Raw genomic sequence first — 19,371 nt, forward strand, 5'->3', positions numbered from 1 at the left:
CATTCACTACCAAGCCCGTGTCAGGTACATATTTGCTCAAAGATATTTTATCTTTATGTCTAATCACATCAATTTGTGCACATTATATTGAACACTAATTGCCCGTGTTTTTCTTTTGTATTAACTAAACTGCCTGTTTACATGGAAGATGGCAAGGAATAAGTCCAGTATTTTATGGGGAATGGCCTAAAATTGCTTCTCGGCTGAGGAAACTGATTCCATCATTACTCATTGTGTTCTAGCCTCCTGTGGCGTTCAATACAGGGTGTACGGGAGTTCTTTTAGACCCTGGGTGGATGTGCCCAGTAAGTGATACAGCTTAGTGTGAAATTTACTCATGTTTATAATGCCACCACTTTTCTCTATAGAAGAAATGTTTTTAATCTTTGCCTCTGTCCCTGTACTGAAATAGTCGAAGGCTAACTAATCACCACTTGGCATCAGTGCTTCGCATTTTATCAGCCTTCTCGTTACGAACAAGTCTCTTTCTTTACAAAAATGCAGTTGAGAGGCGGATTACTTTCTAATATCGTTCTTTAACTGCAACTGCAGACTCTGAAAATGATAACACTTAGCTAAATGAACATCACAGATGAGTTTAGTTTGCCTGCTGTGTAATTCAAAGACACCGTATATTTGAGGCAATGCAGAATATGACCCTGCTGTCCTGTAAACACAGCAAAATGCCACTGGAAGTACAATTCAGAGACTTACCCTGCTACCTACAAGAAAGAAATGATTTCATGTTCAAGTTAAACATACAATTTGATGATTCCGCTTGCTATCTTGTTTATCGTAACAGAGAAGATAGTGGTGAAATTTTACCATGTGTTTAGTTGAATAAACAATAAACAGATCTTCTCATTTAAAATAACCAAATCTTGATTTAACAAATATGAAGAAGAAAGTCTTATCTTTTATCTTTGCCACTGTTCTGTGTCTCTTGGTCCCAAAGTAATGTTTTGGGGAAATTACATGTGGAAGGGTATGTAATTTCCCCAAATCTGTAAGTTCTAAAAGCTCAAAATCTGTATTTTAATAGTTTAGTGTTGCTAAGGATTAAAACAAAAAGTCATGTACTTTGATACAAATTAATTTTCTAAACAGGAAAATAAACCCTTCTGCTTCTAACCAGCCACCTTTTCCATTTTATTCTTTTAAGTAGAACAGGTCACGCCCAGAACCTCAGTTAACAATTGTATTTTTCAGAATTCCATGAATACTCTTATGGTCAAAAAAGAACCCTTAAAATCATCTAGTTACTCCTTCCCACTCTGGATTATATTGTTACTATCTGGGATCCCCACTGCACCTTTCAATTCTTGGACCTTGGACCAATCACCTTAACCTTTATTAGCTCATTATCTCTGCTTGTGAAAGCAATGCATTGTGGGTATTTTTGGTTGTGTTTTTTTTTTTTTTTTAATTACATTTCTCTGTTTACTTTGGTCAGAATTGATTGACTTGTTTTTCCGAGGTGTTGCATTGGTTCTTAAAATGCTGAATAATAATACTTTGCATGCTTGTGTGATCAGCCAAATCTTATCGCATGTCTAATGTGCAGGGTAAAAAGCAGGTGATGTATGGATATCAGAAAGAATTCACATATTACTATGAAAAGTAAAACACTAAACATAATTTTGAAGTTTACTTTTACTGGGTCCTGCCTTGATGGAATTCTTTGGGTTCCATTCAGCCCCACGCCCCCACCCACAATACACGCACCTTCTGAGTCTCTTTAAAGAGAAACTCCCTCCTAGGGCAAGCTCATTTTAAAAATACTCCAGATGTGAAAAGTTGATGTTTCCTGTCCAGCAGAGTTTCCGCACCTACCTTAGGCCCTCTGGGAAGGCTCCCGGTTGGTTTCTCCCGGTCGGCTCTGCCGACCCGACACACGGTGGCCACTCCAGGCTGGCACTCCTCCCCTCCTGGCCCGCACGCCCGGGGCCCAGCAGCGTGCGCCCTCCTTCCCCTCTCCTCACCGGCCGGCCCTGCCCCGAGCCCAGGGCGCGTATTCATACATCACCTGCCCGTGTAGAGCGCATGTGCATGCTGCCGTCCTCAATAACCGGAATGTGTTTCTGTTCTTTTGTTTTTTTGTTTTTGTTTTTGTGTGAATTTTCTGCAGTGTGGTTTACCAGGACGGATTTTACGGTGCTGACCTCTATGTAAGTACACACACTGGGGCCTTCTCGACCCCACCCCCTGACAAGCCAGCCTTTTTTTTTCTGTTTCTTTGGTTTGGTTTGGTTTTTTTTTATAAATATAATTTATTTAATTTTTGTTTTCTTTTTCCTTGTGGATATATATATATATTTATATATTTAAGAATGCAAGCATGCTTCTCTGCCACTGCGCTTGCCCCTGGGTGCAACAACTAAGCCTTCGGACTTCCTGACCATTGCCTGAGTCAGTCTACTGGACATATTCTTTTCCCTTCCTGCTCCCCGCAGATGTTCTGTGGGTCACTAATGTATCTGCGAGACCATCAGCAGGTTAAGTCTTCCATTGCTGCCGTGCAGTGTGCGGACACAGATAACAGGACAGCTCAGCCCCACGCTAGTTCTTCCCTTTTCTGCTCTTCTTCTCATTTCACATCCCTCTTTAGACCATCACAGCTTGGACTGACGTGGAGGGCAGCAAGCTTTCTGGGTTGTGTTTTCCTCCTTGATGTGCATTGAGAGAGCACTAGCCCACGGGAGTGAAAGCAGGAACTGATGTCAGGGAGGAGGGGTGGTAATGAGAGGAAACCGGGTGCTCGATGCCTAAGGCCTTCTTCGTCAGAAGGTTTGCACCAGTGTGTCTCTTTTCTTAAGAGCCATCGACCTAGACTTTCCTTACAGACAGTGGACTGTCTTGCCTGTTGGCTCTGCCAGCCGTGCTAATGTGTAGTCCGTGATTTAACCTGTCCGTAGCTCAGTCTCTGATTAGTGTGTCACGTGTTATTTAAAAGCTGGACCAGGCGATCTAATGACAAAGAGTTAAAGTTTATGAGTTTCGAAGTCTGTTATTGGGGAACGTCTCCAAGTGATCTTTACCTGAATGCAAGGCCAGTCTGCACACCAGTCATTAAGCAACAATTTCATGGTGAGATAAATTCTTCACCGTGAAACTATTTCTTGGGCCTAGGCTACAATTTTCTAGAAATGCTTTCTCCACGTTTACCTCCCCAAATCAGTAAGGGTATGTTTTTAGTGAACTGTTTTTCGCAATCTGCCCAAAATGCCCAGGCGACCAGAAACGTTTGTGCACTTTCTGAACATACTCAGAGGCGCTGTGTGGCCGCAAGGAGAGAGGGGACGCAGCGGCCCTGCGGTAAGCAGCCGCGCACACCTGTCCTCTCCAGAGTAGGCCTTCTCGTGCCCTCTGGTGTAACAGGTGCTGCAAGGAACCGTAGCCGTGGTTTGGCCCCAGCCCTGTCACTTCACAGATACATTTCTTAGGTTGTAACTTACTCTGGATTATGTAAATTGGTTGTGTAGCCATGCTCAAGACCCAGCCAATCCACATTCCATTGCCTCTCTTAGCATTTAATTAAAATTCACACCTCTCTTCAGATGATGTTCAAAGTATGTTCTTTTCCATGCTCACAGTGAAACTTGAGGATTAGGAAAATACATCCTAGTCTTACACCAACTTACACTTTCCTAAATGTACATATTTACATGTGGTCTTAGCATATACATTCTCCCACATACATTAGTATCCATATTCTCATGAAACTCATCTTTATGTTATTAAAGTTGTTGTCTTGAAATCTGGTCTATTAGAGCACACTTTTCCATGTGAATTATTTCTTAAATCAAGTTTTTTTCCTCTCTGATATGTTCCATATTTGGGCATTTTTTAAGTACGGCTTACTTCTTTCTGCCCTACATACAGGGTTTGCCTACTTCCTCCTTTTTAAGTCAACCAACCAAGTATTTGTTGGTAGTTCTCTCATTTCCTTAGTCCACAGTATGCGATTTCATTAATAAGAGAGATGATTTTCCTGTACTTGCTGAGAAAACACCCTTGAATTGTTTTTTATCTACTTACTGGATTACAACCCCAAGCTAAATGGCAGTAATTCAGTGACCAAAATAGTTTTTTGATCCATGGCCCCTTGTTGATGAAAAGAATTAATAATAATGTTGTTATTCTTTTAGTTCCAATCTTTAGCAATTACTTGGAGGAAAAAGTTGGTCACTAGGGCTGCGGTAATACCCACTGATGCAAAGTCAGAACACACTAGGAGACAGTTAACTGTTGAGTGAGGCTGGACGTAACCGGACCTTCAAACTTTATATTCCCTCTTCCATACGTGAGGGAGCAAAGATGTGTCTTCAAAACACACACGTGGAGACCCTGTTGTTTTGCCTTGAGTTTGTTCTGCTTCTCTGTGTCCATTTTTCCACCTGTGGAGTCCTCTGGAGGTATGTTTAGCTCTCGTTTTCTCAGAAGGGCAGGTGAGACATGGAAAGAGTTGAGGGTTGGTCTAGGACGGAACGCGTGCCAGGCCTGGCAGGTGACGTGAGGGGAAAGAGTTTGAGTTGCTGGTTTGCTTTGGTTGTGTTAATTTAGGCTGTTAATTTGGAGGTTTTTTAAATTTCTTTTCTGTGTCTGTTTTTAGGCCGTAACCCCTGTTGCCATTTTCTCCCTGTCTCTTTTATGGCACATTCTCCTCTGCAGAACTGATCCAGCAGTTGTGCCTGTGCTTTGTAAAGTGACCCCCCCCATAAGGGTTGGGAATATAGAAGGGAGATCGTGTGTCCACCCTCCCCCTCATTTTTTTGGACCAGTAGAAAAGGCACATTTCACCCTAATTCACTTTTCCATTGGGTAACGAACTGCTCCTAATGCTCATCCTTGAAAAGCATGCTTGCATCCAAAGGAAAGAAAAGGCTGGTGGGCCCCGTAGTGGGCTTTTTGTATGATTGTTTTCCTTCCACAGCTGTGTTTTTGAACTGCTCTTCCTGTGTTCTGTTATAGAATAGTCTTACAGGAACCAATCATTAGCGCTAAAATACCTCAGGTAGGAGTGCCAGTGTGACCTGCCAATCAATCAGATTGTGGATTGCAGTGAAAAAAATTGAATTATACTAACCATTCCAGCTCCACGTTAGAGATGGGAACAGAGGCTTTTTGGACAATCAAGACTTGTGAGCGTGTGATCTAAGCCCTGCTGCCTCAGCAGTGCGCAGTCAAGTTCATACATGATGGCACTGCCTCCAAAATTAAGTGCCCCGTCCCACTGCCACCTATCCACACCGGGCGTGTTAATGTACCGTCCGTCACTGCCACCTCTTCTAGTCTGTCAGTCACGTCGGACAGTGGTGTTTAAACTGGTCTTTTATATTTGGAGATCTTAGCAGGTGGGGACGTTTTCTTACCGTGAAAGAAGTGAGAAAGGGGGGGACGTAGGGCCTGCGCAGAGAGGGGACTCCTGACTCGCAGACCGGGCCCTGCAGCGGGACCCGAGCAGGGACTGGACTCTGCTGCTGCTGCGTGAGGGTGAAGTTGCCTTCAACGTCTAGACATGTTGGGACTCTATAGTGGAAACACGCATTTCCCTTCCACTTCCTTTCCCCTTGAACAAGGTCAGCGAGTTCATTTGGGTAACAGTGCACTACCAGAAGGTTTGCTGCTGCTGGTAGCTGGATACCAGGATAGCTTTTCGTAATTCAGTTAGTTTATTTATGTAGCTAACCAGAGAGATTTGGGGAATGAGTGACTTGGGGAAACGTGAATGAGTAGAGTGTTAGAAAGGGTCAGTGCATTAAAGGTGACCTCTCATCCATCTTAGAAGCAATAAGTGAGAGAGAACATTTTGATTGTAGCAGTTTCTTCTCTCAACCCCAATTTTAAATAGTAATAAGAGAAAATTTAAGTACTTTAAATTTAATTTTCTTCATAAGTACCACTCTCATGAGTTTTTGTGCATCTGTCTTGCTCACTTTGAAGCAAAGGTGCCATATTGCCACATAAGAACCCTCCTCAAGAGCCCCCTCACAGGAGAACAATCTAGAGCAACGCTTCTCAGTGGGGGGGGGGGCGAGGGAACGGAGGGGCTGGGATCCGATCGGGACAAACGCCTGCGTCTCAGAGGCCCCGCGCTCGGTCCACAGCAGTCGGCGGGCTCCACCGCAGCAGTCCCTGCGCTGCCCCTGCCATGTCCACACCCACCCGCCCCGCTCTCTCGCTCTGTAGCCCGCACCACGAGAGGGAACGAGCTCTCATTCTGTGTGCTGGTCTTAAAGTCCACACTGCTCCTCAACGTCACGTAATGTCACCGTCTTCCAGGTAGAACGAAGGTGTCTTGACATCACATGCTCACCAAAGTCCTGTTTTAATGTAAACCGAAAACAAGGATAGAACATTAAAGGCTAGGTTAAAATCAAGACAAGGGGACAGTCCGCCAGTGTGACATTAGCTAATAGAGTGACAGACACAGGTCAGACACAGGAGGGGCGACACGTGGAGCCCTTCCATTTTGTTCTCGTGTGAAATGCAGCTGCAGGAGTGTGCTGAAAAGTCCCGGGGCCGGTGCGGCAGCGCTAATTAGATGACAGGTCGGGCCGAGGGCAGTAGAAAGTCCATGGGAGGTGACGCTGAGCCGTGGGAAATGGAGACTTTAACAGCAACAAAAGGATCTTAAAGGTAACAGCGTTTTCCTTTGAAAAGCCTGGAGTTTGAAGGCAGAGATATGCTATGGCTGTGTGAAAAGACACGCTGCTTCAACAGGAAACATTTGAGAAGAACGCTGTGCTCAGAATGCAGGGTGTTGACAGGCGGCCAGCGTGACAGCCTGCGGGTGCTGCGGGGCTGAGTTCCGTCAGGGCCCGGCAGGTGGCGCAGGGGAGCGGCGCATTGTGGGGCTTCCCCTGTGGGGACCGAGGAGTCATTCAGAAGGAATTCAGAGGAATGAGAAAGCAATTCTCTTTAAAGGGGCACGTGTATATTTGGATCAGGCTTAGCCACGCCAAATTTACCCGGCAATCAGGGTTCCAAAAAGCTGTCCGTGTGTGCCCTCCTACATTAGGGTGTGCTGTGGCCATGCTAATCCCCATTTTTTGTTTTATTTCAAATCACACACAGATAGAATCTGCAAACTGCTTCAGATCAAACAGGTCTGATTGTGTGTAAATACATATGTCCTTTTTAATTTTTATTATTAATGGTTGCTTCAGTTTTGCATCGGTGCATGGTTCAAAGCAGTACACATCAGCTATTTCATGACTTCATATTTCCCGATGAATTATTTCTCCTCTTTTTTTTTTTGTTTGTTTGTTTGTGCAGTCAGCTGAAGAAATGTTAACATCTCACTCTAAATCTCTCAGTGGAGTCTCTGTTCCCTTCTCTGATATAACAGATGGGTTACTGCTTGTTATAATTATTAACATTGTGGTGTGGGCAGGGCTAGGGTGGGCGAGATTTCCTCTTTCTCCGGGCTGGGGAGGGGCCAGTCGTTAGGGTATGGAATGTTAACTCCAGTGGTGACTGACTGTTTCCGTAATACCAGGTCGTTGTGGCTGCACGCTCTAGTAATTGAGGCTGTGTACTTCACCGAGCTTGTGGTAGAGCCTAGGGCGAACCGCTGTCCCAAGAGAATGCTGGGATAGATAGAGTTAGCCAATACGAGTCTGAACGTGGTGATTTTGCTGGTTGTTCTAGCTCCAGATGTTGGCATGCTTAGTTTTTAATGTGATTAATAAATGTGGCGCCATATCCCCTCCCCACGCCTGAACCCTGTCTCTCCTAGCCCCTTCCCCACCCTTGTTCTTTTGGAAAACCTTAAGACACAGTAATGAAAACCATGGTGTTTCAAACTGCACTTTGTTCTCATGTTCTACAAAAAGACTTTAGATTTGCCAAAAGTGAAATTGAGAAAAGTTTCTCAGCCTGGAATCTTTAGTCACTCCTAATTTGGAATAGAAATAAATCCATCTGAATTTTTTTTCTCTGTTATATTATGTAATGTAGTTTGTTGAATAACCAGTTTAAAGCAGGAACAGAACTCTGGCTGGCTTGGCTCAGTGGATTGAGCACCGGCCTGCAAACCAAAGGGTCGCTGGTTTGATTCCCAGTCAGGGCACGTGCCTCGGTTGCGGGCCAGGTCCCCAGTAGGGGTGCTCAAGAGGCAACCACACATCGATGTTTCTCTCTTTTTCCCTCCCTTCCCTTAGCTAAAAATAAATAAATAAATAAATTTTTTTAGAGCAGGAGCAGAAATACTTTGGAGTAAGACTAAAGAGTAAGAAGAATAAATCTGTGACATACACCTTAGTTTTCCTAACTCAGGGTTAGTCATCATTGAGTTACCAAGTTCATTTCTTAGACTATTACCTGCCCATCCCACGCACAGACCCCCTTTGAAAGGCCTGTCAGTGACACCATTATCATAAGGTAATTAGGAAAGTACTCATGTTGAAAAACTAGGTTTTTTTTTAAAGAAAAGCATCGATGTAGTTTTTCTTAAAGCCAATACTCTTCATGGGCCTTTTCTGGTCTGTAAAATATTTGTGCCCCTGCCCTGTTTTCCTGAATTCCAACAGCAGAGAATGCCATCAAATTCAGCCCCCAAATTCAGAGTTCACATATAACAAAGGGAGACTCCACAGACGGATTCTGCCCTCTTCCTTCTGGCCTGGACAGAAGCTTGCATGGTGCAGCTCAGAGGCGTGCTGGGGTGCCGCACTCCCCGGGGTCTCCATCGCAGGGAGGCTGGCCGCGCCCGTGCACCCCACAACACAGAGCTTTGGATCCTAAATGTCTTCCTTGAGAAAATAGAAGTTGGGCTTTAATTGCTTTTATTACCTCAACTTTTTGTATTTTTAAAGATCATTTTGGTGTTTGAGGGAATGTTAAAGACAAACCACATGAGGCTGGTTACCGCACTCACCTGGTTTACAAAGACGGTTTTCCAAAGATAACCCCGCTGTGGATTTTAAGGTAGCAAACTTTAACTTGAAATTAATGGAGCCAACTCTTGTTATAATGAAAAGTGGAGCCTTTAAGGTTCACTTAAAGCTTAAAATTTCAACTATAATTATTAGCTTGTTGCTTTAACAAATGCTTTTATTGCTTTATTTCCTCTTTCAACATTTAAAAAACAAACAAAGGGAACCCTACGTTCAATACGTATGTGTACGTGCTGCAGCCAGGATGCACGTACCACCTTGCCCTGGCCGGTCCGGCCTGCCACCCCCACGGTGCTGACGAAAGCTGACAGGAACACGCTGCTGGAACAGGCCTCCGTGCACTCCCTGCCGTGGCCCTGTTCGTCCCCCTGTCACTGCGAGTGTGCGAGTGTGTGGTGCCACGAGTGAGCGTGGTCCTCCTCCCGTGAGTGTCCGTAAAAGAACTGGTGATTGAGAAGTAAATGTTTACTTCTCTAAGCCTTTCCCTGGAAGAACAACGAAGGAATAACATATAACCACTGACAGCTAATCAGGGAGTTTTTAATGCATGAGAAGCTACTTTTGATGACATTTAAAAAGCAAGAGTAAATTTTCTTCCACGGTTAGAGAAAGCATAAATTATATAATAAGGAAGCAAAAGGCTTGAGAAGCCAGCAAGAGATTACAGATATTTTCAAATAAGACTTCAGAAATGAAAGCAACAAGCTACAAACTGCCACATCTGGGGGCTAAGAAGAGCAGGGGTCCCACCAGAAAATGTTTGTTATTGTTCCTCAGACACAGGAGATGTGAGGGAAGCATTATACAGAAGGGAATGAGAAATTCTTTGCATAAGTTTAGCCGAACTTGAACACTGGAAGGAATAGAAAGCAGCGAGTGCAGGGCAGAAAGCTGCAGATGTCGGAGCAGCGGACGCACTAGCCCGCAGCCCCACTGCGTGCTGTCGCTCCCTCTGGAGACGCTGTTGGAGCAGGCGGCTGAGCAGTTATGTCTGATGGGGAAGGGCGGTGCTAAAAACTCACACCTGGATTACGTTCAGGTGACATAGATGAATTCTAGGAGGGTGAAGAAGAAACAAAAGCTAGGGCTTGCCACTGGCGTTAGCCTGTCACATGGCATCTGTGGTTTCCCTTCTGTGCACTGCGTTTGGGAGGCCCTGTGGTCCGCCGACCGCAGTGTGCGGTTCACTGCGCAGCCTGCGCAGTGTGCGGTTCACTGAGGCTGGGGCGAAGTGTCCTAAGGACAGAGGGGCTGTGTGAGTCTCACTGGGAGGGAAGCCCCCCAGCCTGCTCTTCAGACGGGATGTGAGGGTCCAGAATCCTTTAGGGAAGGAGAGTAGATGCTTGGGGTGGGGGATTCTCAGTCTGTTTGAATCTGGCCAGAGGGGCGTCAGCCATCTGTCGTCTGGTCTGCCTGAGTCTGAAATACAGATGGGAGTGAGCAGACTTTTCCGCAGAGGGCCGAGTGGTAAATATTTCCAGTTTTGTAGGTCGTACGGTCTCAGAAACAGGCGCCAAGTTCCATTGGCTCGCAGGCTCAAGTTTGCCAGCCCTGGACTAGCCTGGTTTTCCCTTCTAAAGACTGCCTGTCTTAGCCTCTTGACAGACACTTGAGGTTGATGCAGTGCAGCTCTGGGTGGGCCTGTGTCCTGTCTGCAGTCCCTCAGTGGTTGGTCAGTCCGAGTGAGCATCCGGAAGTCTGAGGGTAATACATATAAGCCTGATGTGTTTTCATTCTGCAGTTTATACTTTTGTCAAAGTTCTCCCAACTTCCTGTAACTATTTCCCCTGTTGGAAGTTCCAGCAGAGACTGAAGACAGACCGAAACCCGTGTCTTCATTTCTTAAATTTGAGAACAGGTTCTACCAAGACGGTTTATTTTTGTCACCATCACAAATTGGAAGGCAAGGCCCTGCGCTGCGCGGGCCTTACTCTCTTACACTAGAGAAATAACATGTAGACTGATGCAGTTTGAAACATCCTCTTCCCACGTGTGTGTCCGTGTTCGTGTCCCCCTGTGTCTGTCTGTCTGCGTGTGGGTGGGTGTGTGTTCAGCTGCGCTGCCCCGGGGAGAGGTAGCTGTAAAGTCAGTTCTCTTCTCTCCTGTAGGGCGGATACGCAGCCTACAGGTACGCACAGCCTGCCACTGCAACCGCAGCCACCGCTGCTGCGGCCGCTGCAGCCGCCTACAGCGACGGGTACGTACGCCGCCCGGAGTGTCCCCGCCGTCCGCCTCCCCCGCTCCCAAACAGCGCCCGGTGCCTGGGGCCGCCCGCAGACCGGGCCTTCCCCTCGTGGCTTCTGTCACGCCCAAAGCGTGTGGCCCTGGCTCCTCTGACCCCAGTCCCCTCTGTCACCTCCAGCCCCCTGTCACCTCCAGCCCCTGTCTTTTCCATTTTGGAGAAGTACTTCAGAATTTTAGAGCACTGTGTTTAGAAATAGAGATTGAAAGGATTTTTCTGTTCTGCCAGTTTCCTGGTAACACTTCAAGACCAAGTCACTCACAGGCCCTGGTACAGTGCAGCCCTCAGTTTCGGGGGCCACTGCCTTTCCCTCACTCCCTGACTGTACCTCTTCTTTCCAGTTATGGCAGGGTGTACACAGCTGACCCCTATCATGCCCTGGCCCCTGCCGCTAGCTATGGAGTTGGCGCTGTGGTAAGTACTGTGCAGTTTCTTTAAAAACATTTTACTCCTTCTGACTTTTACCTGCAGACTGGAAAAGATCTAGGGAGGTGGCACCTTTAGCCCTTCTTCCGCTGCCAGAGTATTAAAGCCGCACAGGACTTTCTGGAAAGTTCATGTGCCTTCTTTCCCTGGGCATCATTGTGCGAGCCACATGTCCTGGTCAGGGACAGCAGAAAGGACTATGTAGGGGCAGTCTGCTCGTTGTTTGGGAGAGAAAGAAGGGACAGGTTGATGTTTTCCATCAGCTCAGATGTTGGGTGTGTACCAGTGACATAGTTCTAAAGGCAGGAGACGCTGCGGTTTTCACCATAAGCCTTTTGAAAAACTTGTTCTGTATGACTTTGAAATGCAGGTGCCAAAGGTTGTCCCTGCTGTTCTTAAGTCTTCTGGTGCATAGCCCTAGAAACCACCAGGCGATCGGCTCACAGAGACGTTTCATTAGTGACACCTGTGGGAAAACGGTCTTTTCATAGACGTACAGACTCTTCTCAAACCCCCCCCTCCCCCCCCGCAAACACCCAGTCCCCACTGCAGTGTCTCCGTGTCGGCCTGGACACTCTGGCTCCAGTGAAGACCATGCCTCTCTGCAGTGACACCTGCCTTTGCCAGAAACTCTGCGGGGTCCAAAAGGCAGCGGGTGCTGCCTGGGCGCGTGGACAGAGGCTTCTGAGGGAGGCAGAGTGACGGGTCAGACATGAGACTTAAAGAGCGGGAGAGGGCCTGTCAGTGCCTCACAGCAGGTTTCCACTGGCGGAGATTTGGGGGAGGAGGTAACAGGTCCTGCGTGGAGGGTGGAGGGCAGAGGGTGGGAATTGAGGTAGAGACCTACACTATAAAGAAAGTGGTGAAGTTCCTAAGGTCTTCTTTAGAACCAACATGATACGAGTCCTATACTAAAAAGAATAAACGAAAGAGCACTGTGTTCCTAGGGATATTCTGTGAAAAAGAGAAGCCGGGGGTACAGGGAAAATGCAGGAGTGAAGCCCAGTGAAGGCCCCATGGAACATGCGTACGGACTCGGCATGTCAGGAGACAACTCACCCGTGCGCTTTACAGATTCTAGGCGAGAGGTTTTGTTAATTGCAAGGTTGATTCAGGTTTAAATCCAACACTTTCAGACGTGGGATATGAAGACATAGTGGTCAGAGCAACATGTCCTCTGTCGGCAGGTGACGTGTAAGAGGGTCACGACTGCAGTGATGTAATAATCAAGGTGAAAGACCCGTGGCTTCAAAAATCAAAGTGTATACAGGCCTGATTCCGATCTGGATCGACTTTCCCTTCTTCGCTAATTCATGTAAACAGTGAAATGAACCATTAGCTAACACACCTTCTCCTTGAGAATATGGGGTTAGCAAAATGTTCTGGGCTCTGGTTTGAGCATCTGAGAAGCAAGAAGTGGGTCTCCCGGCCTCACTGTACTGGGCAGCCTCTGATCAGGTGCTTCGAAGCTTCTAAGGAAGCTGGTGTTCCAGACCCCTTCTCAGGACAGTTTTCTTCATTTTTAATGCTCGTCTCATCAACCATTTAATTGTTTTTGTCTTTAATTACTGCAGGCGAGTTTATACCGAGGTGGCTACAGCCGATTTGCCCCCTACTGAAGTGACGTGAGACCCCTGCAAATGGGACAGCCCCCCAGTTCATGAGGCCTGGCTATTGCAATATTTACTAGTAGAGGAACTCTATAGCAAGATGAAGAGGAAAAACAAACAAACAAAACAAAAAAAACAAAAAAAGAGAGAATACTTTTTTATACCTCACTATGTTCTTTGAATATGTATTTTTCCTTTAAATTTCTGCCTTTAATTCTTTTGTTCCAAAGATTGTGCATTTTTTCTTTTTTTTTCTTTTTTTTTTTCAACTGTGGTAAAAAAAATGCATTTCCATGTCTGTATGTCCGTGCTTAGCTTATTCAGTCCATCACGGAAGAGGCAGTTAATGATGGAGGAGAGATGTTAGGAGCTGAGGAGGCATCTGATCAGAAATCAGCAGACAGAATTACCAAAGTGCGTCTGCTCCTGCACGGCTGGGGCACGAGCGGAAGCAGAAGAGATCTTTCTGCGACAGGATATTCTTCTAGTCTTCTGAGTTTCCAGTCTTTGGCAGGCAGTTCTGGTGGCTGTGGCTGGAATCCACATGCTGATAAGATGGTAGGAATGTGTGCTTGAAAAGCAGGAGAATTAAAAAGACACTTTCCTCTCCTCTTCCCTCTGTCTTCTCCATTCTTTTTACAATCATCTTAAACGCACAGCCTGAGAGAGTTGGCATAGTTTTTGGAATTATAGTATTAATATTTCCAAACGTGCTCTCAGACTGGGGATAATAAACACCTCATTAGGAAACCAATCTCAGAATGAACTCTGGAGTATGAAAAAGATTCTTTTCTTTCTAGCCATCCTAGCATTCCTGCCGGGCTTCTTCCCTTTCAGTTGAACCACAGCTTGGTCCATCTATCATTTTATTAACACCCTGCTCCTATGTCCTCAAGATTCAGGAATTTAGGGCCCAGGGACAGAAGAGTAACCACAGAGCCAGTGGCCAGATGTCCTCACTCTCGTGGCTTCAGGATGAAGGACGAATTGTCGAGAGCCAGTGCAGAGGGTAAAGGAAAGAAAAAGGGTATTAGGCCCTCTGGTAACCCCGATCTTTCTCTTCCATCAGAAAGTCAGTACAAAGCGTAAGACATATAACAGAGACTCTTGGCACAAGATAAAGCGCCGAGTCCTGGCCAGCTGCCCCTGGCCGCGTGGGAGCTGGGCACGCGGGGACAGGCAGAGGTACTTTGTACCAGCTCCAAAGCCATAGGAATTCTTGTCATCCGGAGCCTTTGTGAGTCACTTCTCTCTCCGGTCTTGAGCCCTCGTGGCCATCCCACCCAGCTTCTCATCTCCTCCAAAGACTCGCGCCGAGCTCCTGGACCACTTGGTGCGCATGAACACTGCAGGGCGAGCAGAGGGATGAGGTGGCCGTGGCAGCGAGTTGCTGCTCCTGCTTCCTGGCTTCAGCTTTGTGTGTGTTACCAAGGTAGGGGAGAAGGTGTTTCTTGTCTAGCTCTTGGCTGTTGATGATAAAGGCGAGGGTCCTGCAGCAGTTCCAAGGTGAAGGCATTAGAAAATGGAAAGTGCACAGTCTGTCTGGCTCCCTGGTCTGTTCACATTGGTACTGGGGTGACCTTTCACCCAAGAGAGAGCTGTTCAAGGGAGCAGTTCAGAGACTCGGACCTTCGTGTGTGTGATGGGTTTGGTCTGGGTTGGTGTTTTTCCTTCTGCCGCCACACGTTCTTGACGGGTTCCCAGTGCATGTCTCAGTTCAAACGGCTGGCGTGCGACAGCGCCGAGCGTTCTTTGTCGGCACGGCACTGCATCTGCGAGGGCTGGAGTGTCGCTGGAACACGCAGGCCTGCCCCTTGGACTCTGTCTCGCCTGGTGATGGGAGGGGCCTGCCCTGAAACTGGGAACAGTGAGGGCGCAGAGGCCACGGCGCAGTTCTCAGTGACCCTGGAGAGGGACGCGTGGGATGGGGGCAGCCCACCACCCAGCCCACTGGCCACTTTTTAAGGGTTCCCCTCCCCGAGCCAAAGTTTGGTTTGTTGCTGTTAAGACAATTTTTGTTGTATGTATATAAATATTTTAGTTGGGAATGGGGGAGTGGGGCTTTCACAGTTCTACAGAATGGGGGCAGAGAGGAATTCTTCTTTTTTCTCTTTTTCTTTTTTCGCTTTTGTTTTGAGGGAGAGCTTTTACTGACTAAAAAAACTGATGGAAATTTTGTGTCATGTTCAAAGAGGGGCCATTCTCACAAAATGGCAAGACATTCCTGGGTGGGGACAAGGCCACGCTCTGAACAGTCATGCCCGCGGCAGGGAGGAGAGTGAGGCAGTGAGTTTGAGGGTCTTGTTTTCTCCAGGAAGCAACGAGGGTGATGGTAAGTGGAGAGAAGGCGGCTTCCACACCCCTTTAGAAGAGGCAGAGCTTGAGCTGGGGTACCTTTTGTGCATTTCAGTTCAGCTGGTTCTGGCTGAGGGTCCGAGGGCAAACTCCGTGTGTCGGGCGGAGAGGGGGGGGGTTCTGCTGCACTCCTGGAGTGCTGGGAATACTGCATCCTCTGGCCCCTCTCCTGAGAAGGACGAGACAGAGCTCCGCTTATCCCTAAAGGGCCTGCGGTTTCCCGAGTCAGCACTGAGAACCGGGACTCTTGGAAGGCCCCAGATTTGACGGTGTCGACCTCCCATCTGCCTGAATCGTTGAGACGCCATCAGAGGCAGGTTCCTCAGTGTCAGTGCTCGTGGCTGCCTGACTCAGGTTCCCACCCGACTGAGCCACAGTCAGAAGAGGCAGGCGTCTTGTGAGTTTGTTAGAGGGCCCTGGGCGAGAATTCCAAACACTTGCTGATGCTGAACCGCAGCACAGGAATGATCCCAGCAGCTCCCTGTAGCTCCTCGTGTGAACTTTGTTTACTGAAAATCTTTCTTACTCATAGAAGCTGGGCTCCTTTAAGGAGACTGTAGTGGAAACCTTTATCTGAATTGGCCTCTTTCAGCCCAGACAGCCACCCTTAGGTCTCTCCCAGAATCCCTTGTGTTACGTGGCGCAGCTCTGTTAACCCGGATCATCCAGGGCGATGCCTCGTCCCTCAGGCCCTCGGGTTTTATGGAAGCTGCCCTCGCCATGACCCTTCGACAGCCACGGTCAGAACTGGGCTACCTTCACTTTTCCTTGAAAAGGAGGAGGGCTGGGGCTGAGCTCTCAGTCTGAGGCCAGTGAGTGGAGATCTCTTTCTTAGAAATGAGTGATAGCGGCTTTTGCCCAAAAGTGCGACTTCTTGGGGGCTGAAACTGCTCTTAGTTTAGGTTGTACTTTCCTAGAGATACAGCAGTAAGTCCGCAAATCTCCATCACCCTGTGACGGCACACAGCCTCCAGATGGGAGGGAGGTGGAGGCCTGGGGCGGGGCAACTCCAAGGGTCTGCAGGAGGAGGGCTCGTCCCTCCCTCTTCCCTCCTCTTCCCTCCGGCGGGAGAACGGGGCCAAGTGAGAGGCAGTCTGGAAGGCCCTAGGTGCGTAAGGAGGGAAGGGACACCAACCCTCCCCTTTCCCAAGTCAAGCCGCCTCTCTGCTGCTTGCAACCCTCTAGCACAGTGACATTTGCAGAATTGCAGATCCCCCCCCACCCCAGGTAATAGGAGGAAAGGGACTTTGCGGGGGTGGGCAAGGGTTAGTGGTGTTTTAAAAGCATAAGTTACCTGTTTGCACTGTTTTAAGGTAGGAAGAATATAGTGGGCAAGGTGAACATCAAGCGTAAATTTGTGTTTTTACTTTGTCATGCTCTTGAAAACGTCTGACCATTTGTAGTGTGTACCCACCCGTGAGACCTGAGTCTCTGTTGCATAAAACACTTTTTCTTTGAAATGTTACAATCTAAAAGCCTCTTCCCTCCGTTTGCCCTTTCCTCTGTACTCCCTTCATACTTGCTTCACTGATCAACCAGGCAATAGCCATCCGAGAGCTAGAGCATGAAGCGGGGCCCTCGCCACGTCGGCTCTGGGGGTCCTGAGCCAGCGCGCGCCCTCTGGTTCGGTGAGCGTGGTGGAGTTCCTGGCACCTGACTTTGAAACGAGACCTGCAGACCAGGCTGCAGCAGGTTCTTAGGTCCCCGAACCCCACGAGGAGCCGCGACGGGGAGGCATCCTGGAGTATCGCGGTTGGCTGTAGTAGCTGAGTTCTCGTCCACGTTACCGGCACTGTAGCCAGTCACAGTTCACTCAGGAAAACGGTCGGTCACTTCAGCCATGGTAGTGCTGGTTGGCAGGGATTGGTAACTGAGAGAACTGTTCGTCAGCCAACACGCAACCTTGCCTTTAAGGAGACGGCCAGCGAGGGGTGCAGGCCCCTGGCCGGCAGCCACGTGGGTGCCGGTGTCGCGAGGGCTCAGCTCACGCCGCAGGCAGAAAGGGAACGCCAGTTCTCCTTCCTCTCCCCACCCCTGCTCCCCGGGACCGACACCAGACTCCCAGGGGGCCGTGAGTTTTTGGGTTTTTAAAAACCGTTTGGTTTGGTTTTCCCGGGGCCTAAGTGCTTTAAGCGGTGCCCAGACCCCACTGAGACCCTGAGCGCGGTTGTTTCCTTGTATTTTTCTGTTCACAGTATTTGTGTGTGTGTGTGTGCTTGTTTTGGCAGCTCATTTGGCTGTATTATATATCGAGTGATGAATTGACCCACTTTTCCCCTAAAGGACATGAGTTGTTTTTCTTGTGTTACAATTCTGCTTGTGAAAAGCCGGAGCGAGCCCGGGGCTGACCCCCCTGAGCGGGGCCTGCAGAGCGCCGAGAGCGGGGCGCACCGACCCGGACAGGCTCCCCAGCCTGCGTCTCCAGGCTCTTCAGCCCAAACCTTTGCAAGGCTGAACACGCCACAGAACTTCTCCTCCTCTTCCCCACCCGTCACCGCCCCCCAGATGGCAGGGACTGAACCATCCCTACATGCAACACGCAGTTTCTCCGGCCCTTCCCATTGCCATGGCGGAAACAGGTACCTTCGGGTGCGGGGCATCACGTGGGACGCTTGGATAATTGACCACCTCACCTTCTCTCCCTCCCCCTCCCCAGAACCACTTTCTGGGGCACCCGAGCTGCTTGCCCAGGGTCCTGTTTCCCTGCCAACTCCAGAGAAGCACCCCAGGGCTTTGCGACAGTCTCCGATCCCCACCCCCCTTGTTAAGAATCATATTGTATAGTAGCTTTCAGACCGTACAGTATTCATTGGGTTACTCCTATTATTATCAAGTAGCTGGAATTGTGAAGGTCGGAGTAGTTAGATCTTTAGCTTTTATTCCTTATTTTTTTTGTATTACTATCCATGTGTATAAATTATTGATCATGTTGCTGGCTTTTATAAACTCTAAGCGAAGGGAGAGCTCTGCCTCTGCCTTTGCCAATGGTAATGAAGCACTGTTTTTAAATAAAAGAGACAAACACCGTTCCTTGGCCTGTGTGTGTTGATCCGTCGGCCTGTGGCTCCTGGAGGCTGAAAGCTTCAACTTGCCTTTGACTTAAGCTGAAAAGAGGCGACGGCAAGTAGTAGCTCTTCCTAAACGTGAAGCCCTCTGGCTCCCGCCCCCTCGGGAGCAGTGGGCTTTGCAGAAGCTGCCCTGTGCTGTTTGCTCGGGCTGCTTTTGGCCTCTGCCCGGCCTGCGTCCTCACCAGGACGTCCTGGGGCCCGGTCCATCCGCTCGACTTTCTGGGGCCTGGCACCTTTCTGCCTCACGGCCCCTGTCACTGCCCTCCCCAGCTGCCCGCCTCCACCAGCCTCCGAGCCTTCTCCCTACCGGTGGTGGGAACCATTCCTCCGAAGGTCCCACCTGGCCCTTTCCTTCCCCACCTGTGCTTTCCCAGCCGTCCTTCCTGCCAGAAATTCCCAAATTTCTGACCACCTCCACGAATCTCCAACTCCTAACTTTACTCTCTCGGATGGGTCATCTCCCCACTTCATGGAGAAGAGGGGGGCCGCCCCTCCAGAGCCCATGGGGAGGCTGTTTGGCTGGTAGATCCACACACCTACTGGCATTCCTGCCTTCTCTCCTCCTGGCAGAGGCGCGCTCGCTCTGAGTGCCGGGCTTCCCCACCTTCTCGGCCTCGCTTTGCCTTCTCGGCCTCGCTTTGCCATCCCCTGCACGGTTCACCTCTTCCTTCTAGTCCCTGCCGCATTTGAATAGGCTTAACTCTTAACACATTTAAACAAGTACTGTCACTGTTCAAGACCCCAAGCCTGCCCCCGAGTGCACCTGCTCT

At 48.6% G+C, this 19,371-nt stretch overlaps 1 protein-coding gene across 18 annotated transcripts in view; it reads left to right on the forward strand.

Annotated features, from left to right (window-relative positions):
- RBFOX2 (RNA binding fox-1 homolog 2) overlaps nucleotides 1–18,560 on the forward strand; it is a 259,307-nt gene extending 240,747 nt beyond the window's left edge. For 9 of the 18 annotated variants that reach the window (XM_053662130.1, XM_053662122.1, XM_053662119.1 and 6 more), the window contains 4 exons: nucleotides 4,972–5,014; nucleotides 11,009–11,097; nucleotides 11,484–11,556; nucleotides 13,143–18,560. In XM_053662130.1, coding sequence (XP_053518105.1) covers nucleotides 4,972–5,014; nucleotides 11,009–11,097; nucleotides 11,484–11,556; nucleotides 13,143–13,187 — 250 coding nt within the window. In that variant the 3' untranslated portion in view covers nucleotides 13,188–18,560. Of the gene's footprint in view, nucleotides 1–2,128; nucleotides 2,169–4,971; nucleotides 5,015–11,008; nucleotides 11,098–11,483; nucleotides 11,557–13,142 lie in introns of those variants that run through there. The other 9 variants (XM_053662124.1, XM_053662126.1, XM_037160424.2 and 6 more) reach the window with 3 other exon arrangements.
- The last annotated feature ends 811 nt before the right edge of the window (nucleotides 18,561–19,371 follow it).

This window comes from Artibeus jamaicensis, unplaced genomic scaffold (genome assembly GCF_021234435.1).
Source record: "Artibeus jamaicensis isolate MK-2021 breed Jamaican fruit bat unplaced genomic scaffold, CSHL_Jam_final contig_233, whole genome shotgun sequence".
Taxonomy (NCBI): Eukaryota; Metazoa; Chordata; class Mammalia; order Chiroptera; family Phyllostomidae; genus Artibeus; species Artibeus jamaicensis.